This window comes from Podarcis liolepis (assembly GCF_965112155.1).
Source record: "Podarcis liolepis genome assembly, chromosome: 4".
Classification (NCBI taxonomy): domain Eukaryota; kingdom Metazoa; phylum Chordata; class Lepidosauria; order Squamata; family Lacertidae; genus Podarcis; species Podarcis liolepis.
The window spans coordinates 67,964,782-67,985,037 of record NC_139558.1 but is presented as its reverse complement, the minus strand read 5'-3'; the positions used below and the strand labels follow the sequence as shown (position 1 = coordinate 67,985,037).

The window sequence follows — 20,256 nt, the reverse complement described above, 5'->3', positions numbered from 1 at the left end:
ACAAAAGGACCTGAATTCTAATTTTTGGACAAGCCAATTTCCATGTAACTCTCGTAAAATAAGAGCTTGCAGTATGGAGACAGCTTTCGGTGGGCTGACTGGTTCTCAGAAAGAAACTTTAATTATATGCCCATCAAGCTAGAGAGCCCTCAATTTAAATGTTCCATAGGGCCAGTGTTCACACTTATAAGGTTTTTAACCTGTGTGCTGGTTTCTTTATGTGCAGTGTTCCCACACCAGGACAACTTCCATTGTGACCACAGTTTGCTTGTATGCAAATGCTGCACAGGAATCTAAGAACCCTTTAAATTCCTTTCCTTTCTACCAATGTTGCTGCAAGAGTCCAGGGGGTCAGTGTATCTGGCTGTTAATCAGAAGGTGAGGTGCTGAGCCCACCCAGGGCAGGATTTCTGCATTGTGTGTGCTTGGGCTAGATAACCCTCTCCAATTCTATGATGCTTGGAACTTAAAGCTGCTTCTTTTATCTGTCCCTTGTTTCAGGGCCTTTGCAGGAGTGGGTTCAAGGATATGGAATGGCTGGGGAAACACAGCCAGATGGGTGGGGTATAAATAATAAAATTACTACTACTACTACTACTATGGAATGTCCTTCCTTGGAAAACTCAGCAAGCTCCTTCTCTTTCGATCTTTAAGTCAAAACACTTGAATTTCACTGGATTTTTGGACTGTTTTTAAGTTGCATCCTGCTGCTACAATTAGTTTACTGTTGCTCTGGTAACCTGCACTTTGTTTCCTTTTTCTTGCAGTAGCATATATTTATTATAATACAAATATATATAGAGAGAGAGAGAGAGAGAGAAAACTGCTATAATGTGGCCAAATGGCAGGATACAAATCTTCAAAATAAATAAAACTAGCACAAAACTGCTAGCACAAATGGCAAATCTGTTGCAAATCTGGTGTTTCCAAGCCCTATTCTAGTCCTCTCCATTACAACACTCAATGAGCTGAACCACTTTTTCCTCCATTCCAGGATGGCTTCCCTTTTTATTGAAGTTACATGAATCTACAGGAGTAGACACAATTAGTTGCATGCATCCTTGAATACTTGTTTCTGTTCAGTTTCCCCAACTTGAATGCCTTTCAAACTAATGTGTTTACTTTTTTCTTTTCTTTTTATCTGGGGTCTGGAATTACCTGGAACGAGGAAGGCCAGACTTGTAGATTAATCTACAAAGTGGATGTGTGTTCTAAGAATAAAACTAAATAATGAAATTCACAAATCTACCTGAAAGGATAATCTCTCACTGGCTACTCAAATGCAGTGATACAAAGCTCCATAAAAGATCTCAGGAAATATTGTCCATGATGATGTTTTTAAAACGGGGGGGGGGGGGGGACTGCATTAACTCTAATTACAATAAAGGAGATAACGCAACACCTGATGTGTGACATTGGCACTGAAAACAATTACCGGTTTAATGAGAGTGTTGTCCACTTTGCGAGGTAGTCCTGCAATATACACCTTAGTCTCCAGAAAGCCATTGGAGGGCTTAAAAAGATTTCTTGGGCTATTGATGCTCATAACTGCTTCTTTTGCTATTTTTACACTGATGCTGTGCTCTAGTTCTTCCACGGAGATCTAAAGGTAAAAGAAACAGATATACTTATGAATGTTGAGAGAAGTTGTCCCAAACCAACAAAGGGGATCTGTATTCAGAAAGCATTCTGCTTTGACTGGCACAAGAAAAAAGGATGTCAGTTTGGTTAAAAACAAAAAACCTGTGTCCAGCACCCAGTGTGTGCGCACACTGATAGTATGTGGATACATCCATATACAGATCCATATACAGAAGTGTTGGGAGCATGGACTTCTCCACCCCGAAGCCTTGCACATGAAACAATATCCACACAAGTGCATGTGCTCGCAAAGGACACGATCTGCTAGAAGTGAATTTTCCAGCTTTTCCTGCCATTCTTTAGAAAATGCCAGTATGAGCTCCTCTTGTCTGAATGAAGAATAGGAACTGTATCGAATCTTAGACTCAGAGCTCCAACGGAGGGTTCTTTTATTATGAAGACATGGAAGTATTTTGAGGACATGAAAGTATTTTGTGAAAATGACAATCTGAAGCTAGTATTGCATATTCATCAAGGGGCTTTAAAAGTGGCGTCTTCTTTTATAAGCAATTCAATGTTCAGTTTCCTAACTCATGGGGGAGGGGGCTTACCATGTGCCACAAACCATCGTTAATGGCTTTGCCACCGCTTGTTACTTTGGCTGCCAGTTCATTCTTGAATTGAATTTCAATCTTTCCATCACGCAGTGCAAGCAAAAACCATTCTGTGTTGTCGTGGGATTCGGCATACAGTATAACACCCTCATTATCGTAAGTCCGGAAGTCAAATTCTGCAGAAAATCTGGGTTGTTAGGAAGGGGGAGAATGAAGTATGACTGATAAAGGAACTGGATCTGTACTTTAAGAACTTTGTAACAGAATGACAATACAATTAATAAATGATACTGATAGGAGAACTGCACACTTTTATTCAACAGCCACTGATAATAGAAGTAAATGTGCATTCATACTGCTATCTACTTAAATGTGCACTCATACTGATATATACTTACCTTGTAACTTCTGGCAATCTGAACCTTAAATACAAAACAGGGATCCCTGAAAATTGCTCTGCCAGATAAAGCAATTCATAATACTTTTCAAGATTCAGGGCGAGACAATTCTGCACAACCTAGACATAACAGAAAACGAAATGTTACATTATGGTTTGATCAAGTGAGTCCACATTTCTGTTCTGAGCCAGTTTTTGTAATATATTCCTAATCAATAGGATGAATTCAAGCAACTACTCCCTCCCCAACTGTCTCCATGTATGTTGGCTCTTGCAGTCACCATGCAGTGAGGAGGTTTTACACATAAGCAATAATATTGATTATACTGGAATGATATTTAATTTAACTGGTTCCTGGTACTGAATTTCCCACGCATTAGATTTGGAAACAGTTTCTACCCACTAAAGGGAAGACTGTTAATAATCCTGCCCAGATTAACAAAGACTTCTGCTTATTCTGCCTAGTATTAAAAAATAAACCTGTGAAGCTGAAATCTTCTAGGGCAATATTTACTCGGAAGATAAATGGCCTGCTTGCCAGTTCCATTATCTTCAGGGAATGGAATCACACCCCAGGTTGCCTAATCATTAAATCACAGTTAACTACCACTCACTAGGTTCTCTTAAGTATGTTCAAGCACAATAGCAACCTTTGATCTGTGAACTATTTAAGCCCCACTACATTGAACTGCGTCAAAGCTTGTTTTAAGTGGTAGCTGTCTGAATACATTTCAACATGCCCAGCCTTGCCAAAGAAGTATAAAGGAAGCTATTCATAGAGGAATGTTTTCATTGAAATCATGCACAGCCTCATGGTTTCCTCAGCAAGAAGTGTGCATGTTAAACTGCTTTGCCCACTTACTACACCTCTTACGAATTTGTAGCTTGCTGCGAGAGAATTAAATTATTTTTGAAAAAGTGGAGCCACATGTTAACGTTATAAAACAACTATACTAGTGATGGATAGTACAAACACAGGCTTTGAACCCATTATTAAACACTTACTTTGGAGAACTATCTGAAGAAGTGTGCATGCACACGAAATCTCATACCTATAACAAACTTAGTTGGTCTCTAAGGTGCTACTGGAAGGAATATTTTTATTTTGGAGAACAGAGAAAGAGACAATCATTTGCAGGAGCATTAAAAGTGTTATGATATGGACATGCCATTATTAATTGTTTTCCCCTTGTGTTGTCTCCGGTCAAACAAGATTTAGAAGCTTTTGAAGTGCTAGAAAACCCCTGCAAATTTAATTTTATGGTTACACTCAATGAAGGGTCTCCATCAATGACCTCAGGGCACAGGTAGGTATGAGATGAGATGTTCCTTTAGGTATTGGGGTTCCAAGCCATACAGGGTTTTATAGGTCAAAACCAGCCCTTTGAATTGGGTCTGGAAATGAACTGGAAGCAACTGAGGTAGGGGGCAAGGACCAGCTTTATGTGGACCCAGTTTACGTTCCTCTGCCATATTCTGGACCATTTTGGATAAGTGGCTGGTGCATGTGTGGTTTTTCTCAGCATCATTGGGGATGAATATTACTTTCCAAGGAACGTAAGGAGGGGATACTTCACCTCACAAGTTTTCATGTCCTTAGAAAGCTTGAAGCCCTTCTTGCCATCACAATAGCAGGTGTAGCTTCCAGGAGTATTGACACACATTTGGGAACAGGCATTTTCAGCACATTCATCCACATCTGCAGTGAAATGGGAAAAGGCAGCTTGACATTTGCACTTATCACGAGCCCAACCTCCTGGGAAGCAAACTGACACTTAAGTGGCATGAAGCTCAGGCAGTGTTGGGATTGCTCAACACATCCACTGTTAAGTTACATGGCATGGAAGTTCCAGCTAATGGCTCGATGGTTCCCGTGCCTTTTTCCAAAAATGAATTTGGCATTCATCTCCTGTAAAATTGAATGGTCTGTGGACAACAAACCCAAATGCAGCCCACCAGTTAGGTATTGTGGCTTAGCAGATACTTCACCCACACTCCAGTTTTGTAATCCTAGACTACCACCACCAACTTCATCAAACTTTGTTCCAAGTTTTGCCAGGCTACTGCACGTATATTTTCATGCATCTTAAGGTGCAGCATGCATGAAATTTCACATTATGTGTAAAGGACTATAGGCAAATCTAACTCCCTTAGTCCATGTTTAGCTGAAAAAAGAGAAGGTTAAGAAGAGACATGAGAGTGTCTTCAAACACCCAAAGGGCTGCCATGCAGAACATGCGGCAGACTTGTCCCTTTAGATGGCAGAATGAGAATGAATGGGTGGAAATTGCAAGGAAGCAGATTTCGGCTAAGCATCAGGAGAAACTTCCTAATGGTAAGAGCTGCCTGACAGTGGAACAAGCTGCCTCGGGCGGTCCTTTTGCTGGAGGTACTTCAGCAGAGGCTGAGTTGCAATCTGTCAGGGATGCTGCAGTTGCATCCTGCATTGAAAATCCTGCACTGAGCAAAGTTTTGGATTTCAATGACTTCTAGAGTCCCTTTCAACTAGTGGAGGCAGTCCATTAAGATGAATGAAGCACTCCTCCACCAACCTCAGTCTGCCCTCAGCCAGCCATCACCTGCCTGCCTTCTTATTCCAGGGAGTTGGCACTGACTGTCTGCTTCCTTCTTCTAGTTGTGGTTTTGCCCTTGTAAGAATCAGCAGGGAGGAGGATGGGGAATAAAAGCAGAATTAGTTGGCTCTGCCGATCCTTGGTTCTGGCTCCACCTAGCTTTGGCCACCTTGCCTTCTGCCCTACCACCCTTAATGGGAAACAGCCACTATTGCTTCTAGCTCTAGGCTTCCAGTTTATGTGGCTGTCTTTCTCAATCACAGCAACTCAAAAGCAGTTTCCCCAACCATCCACACTCCATTCATACAAATATGTTCTTGTTGGCATCCGTCTGTCTCGGGAGACAATGTAAGCACCTAGAAAATGTCTATGGTGGCTGTGAACTGCATAACCATGACTAACCGTTGGAGAAAAATATTCACAGAAATGAGCTGCAAAGCTAAAAAGTAACAACAATAATAATCAGAGCGTAAATTGTGCGAGCAAGCTCAGACCAAGGTGCCTTAACCATGATATGATATATTGCTATTTTTAAAAAATGTAGCATCTCAAAATGGTCCCTATTATATGCTCAAAACACTATGCACTGCATACATGCATGCTACCTTTGTAAAGCAAAAATCAGCTCGGTACAATTGCAGTGGGAGATGAGTGTGCGTGCCAAATTGCAAAGCCCAGGGGGCTTGGGAAGCATTCATTCAGAAAAGAAATGTGGGCTGACCAGGGCAAAACACATTTTGTCCTGACTGAGCGAAGCTGACTCCGTTCTCTGCTTTGTTGGCTAAGCACAATAAATAATTTAGAAGTGCAAGGCTGTGTGAAAGACAGCATTAGTAACTTGCCTTCTCTGAGAGTAAACAAGACTCCCACTGCCTGAGAAGATCCCACTGGGATCAAGCCCAGGAAATCTTGCAAATCCTGTTCCTAAAATATCACGCTTGCATGATAAAGACTTATCATGCCCTGAGATGTATAAAATTTAAGTTGCAGAGCTTGGTTTTGCAGCAGCCTAAGCATTTATGTGCATTGTCTGACTCGGAAAGCTAAAAATTTCCAGTGTATTCTAAACTGCAAAGTAGCTATAACCCTTCCACAGCTGCAGAAAAATATTGCTTTTTGCAATATTTCTGCCTCATTTTGGGTCACATAAACATGGTAAAATATAGTTTAACTGACAGAATGGAAGCTACTTAGAATTTAACTAGGAAGATCTCATTTACTTAGATAATAAATTCATTGACTAAGGGTGGTTTTACACTTTACACAGCAGGTGCCTGTTCTGTGAATACATGAGCATTACACCAGTCTTTCTGCAGTAGAACTTTACAATGTGTGGATGTCGTACCAATAGCTTTAAAAGCGGGTGATTGAGCCTTTTCAAGCCAGGTATGGCACTCACCCATCAGCAACATGCGGGGGTGTTATAGGGGGCAGAGTCAAAATGGGTGTGCCAATTTGTATTTTATAAATGGGAAAATGTGGAGTTCCTTTTGACAACACAGAATCATAGCAGGGGACCTACGGGAGTGGACAGTACAAAAGAGTCTTCTTTTTTCAATAAAAGTTTACAGAATTTTGGGACGTCCCAGAAAACCCTTTGGCATGATGGTACCACAAAGGAGCTTTTGCGGGAGAGGCAGGTGTAGCCTGTGGGCCACAGCTTTAAGCATTTATATGTATATATATATATATATGTACGTAGCCAACTGCTGCCTTTTATATATATTTCAAGGCTTTTATATGTTATTTCCTCTTTTATGGTTTTATTTGCACAATGCCTAATAAAGGTTTGATAAGTGAAGTAAGTGAAGTGCTTTAAGCATTCAGCATGGTACCATGATTGGAAATATCTAGCCTCTGAGTAGCCATTGCAGCAGACTCCAGTGTAATACTTGGTGTACTCAAGAAGGTCACATCTGCCACATGAAGTATGAAACTGCTTTAACCAAACCAAATTAGTAAACTGTTCCAAGAACTTTGGAAGGAAGTTTGCATGGCAATCTGTGTGGTGTGATGGCTACTGGTCTTGGGTCTGGATACAGAAAAGGCACGTCCAAACTCCTACTCAGTTTTGAAGCTCAGATGGTGCTCTTATAGTTCAATTCTCATTATGTCTGCTCAGAAGTGTGTCCCACTGAGTTCAAGTTTGCTCGTTTCTTTCTTTCTGGCATTTCTACGTAGCCTTTCAAGATCAGTTTTTGAGGCAATTTAAAATAATGTTTTAAAAAAATAGCATAAAGGTTCTTTAAAACCTTTGGTATTGAAAATGCAGGAACAACTTTCTCTAAACCTAACTGACACCAGAGTTGTTAGGAAGCAAAAAAATATGGCTTGAGCCTCCCTAAGGAAGGATGAGATGCAAATAACTCAACAGTGGAAACAGACATCACTAACCACATGGTAAAAGATTACACAGGGACAGAAGCTAACTGGACTGGGAGGTGAATCTTACTTCAGCACTGACTATAGGACACTGCAATTTTGGACAGTAGGCTAGTTTAGGGGGTGCTGAGCAGGCCAACGTTGCTGCTTTAAAATGTTTTTATTGTTTTATTCCCAACCCCTTCAGCTGATGGGACCTTGGGTGGCTAGGACACACAGCTCTGTCCTACATCTTACTGCTACTTTCTGCCCCTCTGGCCTCTGCATTACTCTGCCGAATGATAGGGTTAGCCCTAGAGGAAGGCAATAGTATAGGGCTCACTACTTCACATGTAGATGGTACATACAGATATTTTTCCGTATTCCATATATTTATTTGACTTCTTCGCTGCTGGGTAGGCGTATGTTGTATATATTGATGGATATGGTGTTTTCTTTAAAGAATATTTCCTTCTTTCAGCTTCCTTTATGTTTTAGAAACAAGATGGTAGAAACTCAAGAGGGCTAATTTAGGTGGCATAGTCCCAATATTGTGACATTTGCAATCTGTGTGAAAAGTAATCTAAACTGCCTATGCATTACCAAAAAAAAATGAACTCTATAAAACAAACCACACACAAACAAACTAAATAGAATGTGGAAAATCTGCAGAAAATAATGATGAATATGTCAAGAAAGGTAAGGTAAAACATCATTTAAAAACAAAAGTTCTACCTTCACACTTCTTTGTAGTTGAGTTATAGGCATAACCTGCTGGACATTCACACTCGTACTTCCCAGGAGTATTCTTGCATTGTGCTGTCCCACAAATCTTTGGGTCCAACATGCATTCATTCATGTCTGTAAATGCAAAATGCTATTATAAATTTCCCACAAAAAAAGGAATGGATTGATTTCTGCTGCTATTGGCTACTGTTTCTTGCCACTTGCCCCAAGGGTAGAAGGGATCTAAAGAGACAATAGGAAATGGTGAAATAAGCAAAATGTGAACAGCATAAACCAATCATGGCCAAACTTGGCCCTCCAGCTGTTTTGGGACTACAACGCCCATCATCCCCAGCTAACAGGACCAGTGGTCACGGATGATGGGAATTGTAGTTCCAAAACAGCTGGAGGGCCAAGTTTGGCCATCACTGGCATAAACCATAAACTCACAGAATCTAGACATTTTAGTATTTTTTAAAAAGTTGATAGCCATAAGAATGGTCAGTTTTCCAGAGATAATTATCTTATTTTTCATATTTTCTCACAGTGCACTATATTTTCCTTGCGTGTGCTTACTCATGTGGCAAGGTTCCATGCGATCAGGCTAAGCAGCTATTTTTGATATTGGAAGTACATGCTCCCCCATTTCCTTTTAATTAAGCAGTACGATTGCAATCCAGGGCCCTGCGTGGGGTGGATGGTTCAGCAGCAAGCTAGACAGATGGCAAATTGTGAACACATGGGTCACACCAGGCATTAGTGTAGCCTTCCCTCTGCCCCTTGTTTGACCCAATCCCATCTGTTAATAGACTACATTTTCAAAGAAGACCAGTGGATTTACTGGTATGTGCCAAAACTCTAAGGCTTTGCTACTCCTGAGGCCAAGGTTGCTAATACACACAGTCCATTTAAGATATAAGACAAACATGTTGAAACTTGCCCATATGGACCTTAGCAATCAATAGGTATAAATCCTGTTACATAATAAGATTGTCTTTTTGTTTTATGTGTTGCTGACATTTCTATGTTGGGCTTCTTCCTTACCCTCACAGTCCAGTTTATTTGGATGTATATAATAACCATCTTCACAATAACAACGGTAGCTTCCAGGAAAATTAATACAAGTTTGACTACACCCTCCATTTCTGTTTGTTAGGTCTTCACATTCATTGATATCTAGGGGAAAACAAAACAAAATCTTCACTAAGAAATTGCTTGCATCAGTAGTGCTTGTTTGATATGGAAAGATATATTTAAAAGTGAGCCAGCTCTATTTTCCACCGTAGGGAGAGAAAAGAAACCTACGATAACGTACCCTCTTCACATTTCTCTCCTTGCCATCCAGGTTTACAGACACAGGTGAACTTGGCTTGCCCATCTCTGCATTCCTTATAACCTTCTTCATTGCATGGCAGTGGAATACACTGGTCTGATATTACTGCAAAGGCAGGTAGACAAAGCAGAAAAAGTGTCAGTCTTATGATCCACCTTTTCTTAATCTTGATAGTTCATCTTTTCTCTAAGAATGGAAAAACTTTATCTACAAGAACAATAATTGACAAAGCCAATTCAGCCCTGAAAAATGTATTTTATTCCTTGCGGGGTCTTTGGGCACAGCTAATGGATGCCCGTTTGACATAGGTTTTATTTCCAACTTCTTTCACCGGTCTGAATAATAGTAAGCTTCCTATTTCTGATGAAGCGAGTGGAAATTCTTCAAGAGTTAAGGTTGCCCCTTACATATGCGGCCTTTAGGAATTAGATCCAGAGACGTTTTTTTCCTCCAGCCCTATAGAAACAGTTGATATAAGACATAATCTCCTGCTGGATCTCATTTTGTTAGTTTTGTTTCTTCCAATCCTTCCTCCTTTGAGAGGAAAGGCAGGATATAAAGCTAATAAATAAAAATAATATATTGTTAATGTTAAGAGCATTGTGTGTGAGATTTTATATATATATATATAAATGTGTGCTGCCCTGGGAACCTTCAGGTTGAAAGGCAGGCTAAAAAAAAATTGAAAAATTAAAAATACAACACAATAGAAATAATAGGCCTCCCTTCCTGACCAGTATATGAAAGAATACAAGAACAAACAAAAGTTAAGACACCAGATTGCAGAACAATGAATTTGAGAAATTCATTCTGCATCAGTGTGTGTGAAAGAACATAATGGGCAGATCTACATCAAACATTTAACCAATGTACTGCACATTTAAATCATGTGACTTTCCCCAAAGAATCCTGAGAATTGGAGTTCCCTCCTCATAGAGCTACAATTCACAGCATCCTTAAGAAGCTACAGTTCCCAGGATAGCACCCCCTGAGTTTTTACGCATTTCCCCCCAAAGCCAGTTTTGATCTAAAATGAGAAAAAGAATGACCTATCTGTGTTTTAATCCAGTTATGCTTACACAGCCTGTAAAAGCTTCTTCCTGAGATTCCTGTCAAAGAGCAGCAAAAAGAGAAGGGGGAAAGGAGAAAACCAGGAAGTGGTGGTGGTGGTGGTGGGGAACTGTGATGTGTATAAATGTAACAGAGAACACATTAGAAAGCTGTTGCTGCCAATAAACATGGTAATATTTTTCAATACATCCACCCATTAATAATTTGTCCATCCTGCAATTTCCAATGCATTTCCCTGTCACTTTCCTAACTGCAAAAGTCTTTTAAAGTGGATTTATTGTGCTAGGGTAACAGAACACTTTAATCCATTTTAATTGCACAAACCTAAATACCTGGTATGCATCTGAATCTTTCCAGTAAAAATAGTGACAGTCTGGAGGCAACCATAGTGTCCCTAAGCTTTGGGATTCACCAAACCATGAGATCAAGTGTTATGATTTCAGGCGCATCAACCAACCACTTCGAAAATTCTTATGTGGCAATGCTAAGACTTGTGGCAATCCTGAGACACAAAGTGCTTGCTGCAGGGCATGGGGCTCCGATACTCCTGGTACATCACTGCTGCTGCAAGCCCGGTGCATCTCATATTGCAGGCACCCCCAAAGTCGGCCCTCCAGATGTTCTGGGACTACAACTCCCATCATCCCTAGCTAACAGGACCAGTGGTCAGGGATGATGGGAATTGTAACCCCAAAACATCTGGAGGGCTGAGTTTGGGAATGCCTGTCATATTAGCTTGAGATGCTACAGAATTTTCGGGACTGGATTGCCAGGATATGAAGTTGCAGTTACAACATTTTTTGTTGTTGCTGCTTGTAATATCGTCAGAGCTTCTCCAGTGGGTAATCTGCGACAACCGTTTTATGGCACAAGCACGTATGAGGAATAAAATTAACATCAAGTACAGCGACGCTCCTCACTAGAGACTATTCAGCAAGATAATTTGCTCACACTTCCCTGCCACTCCCCAAGAGCCTCTAATGAGAGTAAGAGAGAGAGAGAAACAAGGGATGAATAAGAACACACTTTAATTTGTGACTGCAGGCATGCTAGCACAGCAGTCTGGGAGCCACGCTCCATCTCTGACTGCACGTGTGATAATGATCAAGGATTCCTTTTTGCCCTTATCTGTTCTCAAGGACAAAAGACAGAGACAGATGCTGACGGATTAGAATGTATGCTTCGCTTGGGATCTCTTTCCAAACACCTCAAAAACGTTGCGATAAGAACAATGAGAAGCAGCATTTACAGCAAAGGAGAGAAGGTGCTTTTGGGGGATTGCTTCCTACTCATGTCTTACACCATACTTTGGATGTGTTTATTTATTTGAAATAATCCATATATTGCCTTTCCAGCCACAATGGTTATCAAAGCTGTTTGTGCCTGATCAAACAGACTGAATGAACTGCAACGTTTGGAGTTGGAACTTTTAAGGATAAAAAGAAAGGAACCACTAGAATCAGTCAAGAATTTAGTGCAATGGTCTCCAACTTTTTCAGACCCCTAGAATCAAATTCATGTTGTAGAAATTGACCTGTTATTGGGGTTCAGGAAGGGCCTAGACAGGGCAAGCCCTCAACATTTGTGGTAGCCCTGTTAAGGGAGATGTCGTCCCTCTCAGAGTATTATGCCTCAGACTGCACATGCACACCACAGCCCAGTTCCTTGACCCCATGATGAAAATAAACTCTGGGACTTTGTGGTCAAAGTTCTTAGATACCCAGTCAAAGAAGACATCTTGCAGACGGCACGGAGAGCTAAGATGGGGCCAAAACAGTGATAAAATCATGATATTTCTTGACTACACGAAGGAGGCCCAGGAGACATTTTGTGGTGCAGAAACACAGCTCAAGAGCACAGCATCATACTGAATTATCTTCATTAAATTTCCCACATTTTTCTGCGTCAGCATTAATAGGAGAGTCCAGTCCTTTAAGGACCCCAATGTGGCTGAAGACTTCCTCAGCAGCGCTTGCATAGTCCTATGAAATGCCTCAGAATAAAGGTCAAGTTCCCTTCCTGCTGGAAAAGCACTGGAGAAACTGAGTCTGTGTAGACATTACTGGCTTAAACCGCAGCCGCGTCATTCTTTTTCACAATTTGGATTGAAGACGGTTTGGGGGAAAGCACAGGCAGCAATGCACAAGAAATGACAGGATAGATAAAGGATAGATATGGTTCCTGACTAATGCTGAGTGCACTGGAAGCAGAGTAAACAGAGGGGGGGGTTGGGTTTACACAACATGAGTAACTGTGTTATCTGCAATCTGTATTTCTGGTAGACCAAGTGGTGTCAGTTACAAGAAAGGCTGGGACAGAAAAAATAAAGGTACCTCTGGACTCAGGAGGTATGGTATACATAACCACAAATGCTTACCTTTCACACAGGACCTCAGGTCAGCTGGAATCCCAGAAGTCTGTAATGGACTTGTGAAAATTTCCGTTCGAAATGAAGCCAGGCAGTCTGTGAAAGCACAAGCAATTTTAGATGTTTATTTATTTACTATATTTATGGGCTGTTTTTCAGAGCTGTCCCTCTCAAGGAAAATTAAGCTGCATATTGAAAGACAGTAACCACTACAACCACAATCTACTATTCTAAAGACTCTTAAGGATGGTGTTCCATATGCAGCTAAATCACTGTGGAGGAATTCTGGCATTGTCTTGCTTCAGACTGTAGAGGACTACTGGTGAGTTGCAGGGAGGTTGCTTTTTTAAAGGCATCCCACATACAAAAAGAGTTCAAAGTAGCCTTCTCCCTTCCATGCTGGCTTTTCATATGCACAGGTAACAATAAAAAACTTGACCCTCCACCTGTAGACTGAATGTGAAATGGTAGAACCATGTGGTTTTGCTGTTTGCGCAGCTCAGGGCTCATTCACACTTCTGTTTGTGCTGTGATTTCTAGGCACAAGTCTGTGATTTGTGGGCATGGGTCTAAGCGGGCTTCCCTGGGGAAAGGGGCAGGACAAAAAATCAACAATGCTCAGACCCGTGCCTACAAATCACGGACCTGTGCTTAGAAATTGTGGCACAGATGGAAGTCCTGTCAGAATCAGAAGAGGCACATTTCTTTTTCATTACAAAAAAGATCATAGGACTGGAAGAAAATGAAGGCCACCCAGATGTTCAAACTAAGTTCCTTCAAACGCTAGAAATCTATAGGAGCTAGTGATGGGTAGCATATTTTGCTAGAGCTTGAATAATATTATACTCTTTAGCAGTGTTTTTTCCCCCAGAGGGTAATCCAGGGTACACAGTACCAGCACCTCTTTTTTGTTGTTGTTAAAAATTGTGGCATTTGCTGTGACAACTTCATGGCAAGTAAAGGTAAAGGTACCCCTGCCCGTACGGGCCAGTCGTGACCGACTCTAGGGTTGTGTGCTCATTTCACTCAAGAGGCCGGGAGCCGGCGCCGTCCGAAGACACTTCCGGGTCACGTGGCCAGCGTGACGAAGCTGCACTGGTGGGCCTGCACCAGTGCTGCACACGGAAATGCCGTTTACCTTCCCGCTATAAAGCGGTACCTATTTATCTACTTGCACTTAGGGGTGCTTTCAAACTGCTAGGTGGGCAGGAGCTGGGACCAAACGACGGGAGCTCACCCCGTTGCGGGGATTCGAACCGCCGACCTTACGATCAGCAAGTCCTAGGCACTGAGGTTTTACCCACAGCACCACCCGCGTCCCTCATGGCAAGTACTGGCACCTATTTTTCCAGAAAAAAGCACTGATCTTTAGTGGTAAAGTTATGTAACATTGTTTTGGTACTCCATATCTGACTATTTCTGCCTGGTTTCACAACTGATAGCAATCTGATTCTGGCAAAAAACAAAATACAGTGGTGCCCCGCAAGACGAATGCCTCGCAAGACGGAAAACCCGCTAGACGAAAGGGTTTTCCGTTTTTGAGCTGCTTCGCAAGACAATTTTCCCTATGGGCTTGCTTTGCAAGACGAAAACGTCTTGCGAGTGTTCCGATTTTTTTCCGCTCCCCCCTTTTTCTAAGCCGCTAAGCCGCTAATAGCCTTTTAGCCGCTAATCCGCTAAGCCTTTAATAGCCGCTAAGCCTTTAATAGCCGCTAAACCGCTAATAGCGCTAATCCGCTAATAGGGTTGCTTCGCAAGACGAAAAAACCGCTAGACGAAGAGACTCGCTGAACGGATTGATTTCGTCTTGCGAGGCACCACTGTACCAAATGTGCTAAATACGATTAAACCATTGTTATTTTTTCTTTTTTAAAAAAAGCATGTCAAGATGAGGCATCTGATCAAGGCCTGTATTTTAAAATGAGCTTAAAGATATATTTGCAAATGTTTGTATGTTTCATGCCAGGCAGAAAGCAGCTGGCTAAGTACTTTGGCAGTTGTTTATCTTCCTGCTCTCCTGGACAAGGGCCCCCCTGATTTATAGCAGTAGCAGGAGACAAGTTTCTCAAAGTTGTAAAAAGGAAATTACAGGCTGGGAGCAAATGTTACACTGACCCTACATATTACAGAATACAATCAAGCTGCAAAAACACTAATTAAGAGTTGGTAAATAGTAAGATTTATTGTTTAACAGAAAATAATACCATGAGCCATTTGTTTTAGCCATTTGTTTTGGAATGCAGGGGCAGCAGGGGCAAAAGGGGCAAAAGGTGATCTGGTAATTAAGGTGCCTTGTCGAGGCAAATGTAAGATATATGGCTACTTGTCTGCCATTTATGGATAGAAGGAAATATAGCTCTTTGTCTCCCATAAAAGGTAATAGGAAATGGGTGTATCTTTTATGATTGGTTCTAGCAAACAGCCAATAGGAATTTCAACCAGGCTGATTGGACAGAGGCAGCCAAAGGAGGAGCAAGGGGGCTGGGCTGAGGAAATATAAGTGCTGGCCATCAGGGCTGGAGGCAGGCAGAGCTTTGGTAACCATATACCACTGTGCCTATCATTTATTTGTCTGACAAATAAATTATTATTTTAATTTCTCCATTGCTGCGTTGAATATTTCATTCCAGCTAAGCGTTAACCACAAGCAGGGTGCTACAAAGACAGTACAACATTATAGTGCGCCCACCAACAGAAAGCTGACAAATCACTCCCAAGTACAGAAGGTGGGTGTAGACAAGGAATACGATTCCTCAAGCATAAAAAGAGTGCTTTATGCTGTACAAGGAAGGAAAGGAGAAATCTCAGAGTAATCAGCCATTACAGCCCCAAAATTGGCTAGTATTGCAACAATCCTAAATGCATTTACCTTGGAGCAAGTCCCATGAAAGTCCCAGCTAAGATTATTTCAAATTATTCATTGAATCAGGCAGCAAAAGACAGCAACACCTGGCTTGCTGCCATTTCATGTGTCCCTCAATGCCTTTAGATCAATCCCCACACTGCTAGGCCTACTGTGGGATGAGACACGGCCACAAAGCTGCTGCTTTATTTATTTGGACAAAAAATAAGTGGTCCTGCCCTTCTGTCCCAGGAATGTGACCTCCAGGGCAGCTAAGGTTACAGTACAACCATTTAAAATCACACCAACAAAAAGCAATATCCTTCAGCCTGAATGTCACTCGATAATCAAACTTTGCCAGTAGCAAAGGCCTGTTGAAAGAGCAGCTTTTTTTTACTTTTTTTGCAGAAGGCAGGGAGAAAAGAGGTCAGCCAGGTTTCCAGGGTAAGGTGTTTTGGAATCAACAAAAATGTCCCCATTTATGCCAGATGCATACTTACTTTTTGGAGGGCACAAAGCAATGCTTACTCTGATGACCACAATGAAACTCATATGGAAGGAAGTTGCCAAGGTAACTATTTCAATTTGTAGGTCCCATTTCATGAATCTTTCCCATCTGATTGCCACCACATGGGAAAAGCATGTGGAAAGCATGTGTGGGTGGGTGGGAGTATTGCACCTGCCAGGCCTCCTCAGCCATTCTGGGCAGCTCCCAACAGAATATTTAAAACATGATAAAATATCAAACATTAAAAACTTCCCTAAACCAGGCTGCTTGCAGATGTCTTCTAAAAGTTAGATAATTGTTTATTTCCTTGACATCTGGTGGGAGGGTGTTCCACAGGGCGGGTGCCACTACCGAGAAGGCCCTCTGCCTGGTTCCCTGTAACCTCACTTTTTGCAGTGATGGAACCACCAGAAGGCCCTCGGAGCTGGACCTCAGTGTCTTGGCTGAACAATGGGAGTGGAGACGCTCCTTCAGGTATACTGGACCGAGGCCGTTTGGCGAGCTCTTTAGTTAGTCATCTTTCAATGACATAATTGCTCCCAAGAAAACTTTCAGATGCAGTTTCTTTCTCCATATAATTGCTATTGCAGACAGAAGCTAGAATGCAGGGCAGTGGGTGATCTCATAGGGAGATGCTAGCCTTGCTGGATTGAAGAAAATATGGCATTAACAGAGAACAGTTCTGTGCTGTGCATCCTGTTCCCAATGAAAAACATCCCATATAGTGTCACAGTGGGGCAGCTATAATGGGAGATGCTGCCCACACAGACGAGTACTTTTATGCTTTGCAAATATAATCACATTAAGCAGTCTCACTGACTGCAAACCATTTCATTGCAGCCACCTTCCAATTTTCTCCTAAAATCTTTTAAAGAATTTTTTTTTTTGCCATCTAAATGTTAAATAAGTAAATAAATTTGCACTTTTTAAAATGAAACTTACCTAAATATCGGGGGTAGAAATAATCCTGTGTTTAAAAAGAAAAAGGAAGAAAGACAGATCCCATTAGAATGTAAATCAAATAGGAGGAACAGCTTAATTGTTTGCAATGCTTAGGATGATAATTAAAATTTGCTTGTGCTGTAACTGTAATAGGTCATAAAGAAATTGATTTTATCCATTTTTAGTATTTGCCGCTTGCTTAATAGTTTAATTAAATTGTTTTTTAATGCAACTCACAAAATATTTATTAAGTAAAGTGCGGCAAAGCAGCCTAACTTTGAAAAGACTTCTTGAGGAACCAACAAACTGAGATCAGGTTATCCTTTCTAACTATGTGGCTAAGAATCTGTAACTGAGCTCACTAGTCAATCTCATTTGTGATTTCAAAGAACGAGATAGGTGCATCTTTGCTTGGTCACTCTAGAACCTGGAGGTTCCATAATTTTAAGGTCACACCTTAAAGACATCAATGTATACTCTGTATAGTCTGAAATCATGGTCGAGTGCTAAGGGCCATCTGACATCATCATATATATATATATATATATATATATATATATATATATATATATATATATGCGCCACCCATATGACTGGGTTGCCCCAGCCATTCTGGGCGGCTTCCAGCAAATTAAAACTTCAATAACAAGAGCTGATAAAAGCTCTGTTGCATGGTCATTCTCTATCAAAGTGGAACAGGAGTGAAGATGAAATGTGAGCAATAATTAAATGACACAAGAGCCTTATATAGAGCAGTATAAATCTGAACTAAAGCCATAATATGGAGAAATCCCATATACCGTCACTTGCTGAATGATGTGAAAGTGTACATAGGATTTGGATATACTATTCAAACCCTAAACAAAGGCTCCTAGTATTTAGGTTTGCTGGAAAATTCAGAATAGTGTATAAATATGTGCTTAATGATAGATGTAAAATAAGTGTATGTACACATATTGAACATTAGAAGGGAATGTTACTGGCTGCCCTTACACCGCCAGGCTTGGGTCAAGTTTCTTGCATTATTTTACAAGACCCTTAACAACTTGGGAACAGCATACCTCAGAATGTCCTGCGCTGTCACCAAGGTATATTGGGGAGTCACTGTTAGTGGTCCCCTGTGGCTTGGATACATGGCTCATATCCATCAGGAACCACACATGCACTATTGTGGGCTCAATTTTGTGGGACTCCCTTCCAGTTAAGGTCAGATATTTCCCCTCCATGTTAAACTTCCAGTGCTTATCAAATGCTTACTGAAGGCTTACTGAATTGAATTCTGATTTTATAGTATTACTGGTAACTCATTTTTAGTCTTATTGTACACCAGTTAGAGACAACTGTGATTAACTGGTGTACAAATTGTTGAAATAAATAAATAAAAGTTCTGCCTTGGTCACACCACACCTGGAGTACTGTGTCCAGTTCTGGGCAGCCCATTTTAAGAAGGATATTGACATGTTTTGAATGTTTGCAGAAGAGGGTGACCAAGATGATCAAAGGTCTGGAAACCAAGCCCTATGAGGAACGGTTGAGGGAGTTGGGTATGTTTAACCTGGAAAAGAGAAGACTGAGAGAAGATGTGATAGCCATCTTCAAATGTGTAAAGGACTGCCACATGGAAGATGGAGCACGCTTGTTTACTCCTGCTCTGGAAACCAACGGTTTCATGTTATAAGAAAGGAGATTCCGACTCCCCATCAGGAAGAACTTTCTGATGGTAAGAGTTGTTCAACAGTGGAACATACTACTTCGGAAGGTGGTGGGCATTGCTTCACGGGAGGTTTTGAAGCAGAGATTGGATGGCCATCTGTTGTGGATGCTTCAGTTTAGATTCCTGCTTGCAGGGGGTTGGACTAGACAACCCTCAGGGTCCCTTTCAATTCTACAATTATATGAGTCTATAAATCACAGAAGCAGGCTATGCTCTACCAAGACTACTTGCCACCCTTAGTAACTGGAAACTGTCCATAGTCTTAAGAGCTCTTACCGTTTCAGGGTTATTTTCAAAGACCTCTCTGGCTTCTTCCTTGTTGCAGTATTCTTCAATGCACTCCCGCTCCAAATTTCCCTTCTTGCTTTCTTCCATAAAGGAGTTTGCTCGACGTTTTCTTGCAAGAAACTCTGATGCATGATGCTCAGATAAAACTTAAAAAACAACAAGCATTTTGCATGTAAGAGGCTCTGCTGTGCAACCAAGCAATGTCTTAGATTATAACAAAGATTTAAAGTTAAGATTTTGGTGGCCACGTGGACCACTATTAAAGCAGTATAACTAATTAAATGTCAGCATTGCTTTGTTTTGTGTGTGTGTGTGCTAAAAATCCTAACCCATTGAGAACTTGATAAACATATTAAGAACACGACAAATTCCTGATAAAGCCAGCTGGGATAATGAAGAATGAACCTATGGAGTGCTATGAAGATTGGAAAATCTTCCAGAGAAGCAGCCAGTTTCTGGTCTAGTCAATTTCACATGGCTACAGAATTCTTGTTTCCAGTCAGTTAGATGTGAAACTAAGTAGACCTGAAGATGCCTTTCAGGACAGCAGCAAGCAGGAACACTCCATACATTCTCAATGGAACAGACACCATACATTTAAAGCACCTGGTTTTCACCAAAGTGTACTGGTAACTGTAGTTTGTTAGAGATGCTGAGAATTGTAGCTCTGTAAAGGCTAAACTATAGTTTCCATGGTTCTTTGAGGAAAGGCATGTGCTTTAAATGAACAGTGTGGGTGGGAACAGGGAGGTGGAGCCCAACAGCCTAGCACGTTTCCAGCACCTATAACCTGTCATTTCATACAGAAAGTATCATGGTGACCAGGCTCCTCATGTGATGTGCATCCACATAAGAGAGAACACTGGCCACATCCATGCCACACTAACAGTCATGGAGAATCTTGGGAACTGTAGTTTCTCAAGGGCACAAGGATATGT

General features: G+C 41.3%; 1 protein-coding gene across 1 annotated transcript in view; it reads right to left on the bottom strand.

Annotated features, from left to right (window-relative positions):
- PROS1 (protein S) overlaps window positions 1–20,256 on the bottom strand; it is a 36,697-nt gene that overhangs the window by 9,635 nt on the left and 6,806 nt on the right. Inside the window, exons 2-11 of the mRNA XM_083498639.1 lie at window positions 19,307–19,464; window positions 17,317–17,341; window positions 13,034–13,120; window positions 9,568–9,690; window positions 9,297–9,428; window positions 8,262–8,387; window positions 4,170–4,291; window positions 2,594–2,712; window positions 2,193–2,382; window positions 1,436–1,603 (exon numbers count right to left, since the gene is read on the bottom strand). Coding sequence (XP_083354765.1) covers window positions 1,436–1,603; window positions 2,193–2,382; window positions 2,594–2,712; window positions 4,170–4,291; window positions 8,262–8,387; window positions 9,297–9,428; window positions 9,568–9,690; window positions 13,034–13,120; window positions 17,317–17,341; window positions 19,307–19,464 — 1,250 coding nt within the window. The remainder of the gene's footprint in view (window positions 1–1,435; window positions 1,604–2,192; window positions 2,383–2,593; window positions 2,713–4,169; window positions 4,292–8,261; window positions 8,388–9,296; window positions 9,429–9,567; window positions 9,691–13,033; window positions 13,121–17,316; window positions 17,342–19,306; window positions 19,465–20,256) is intronic.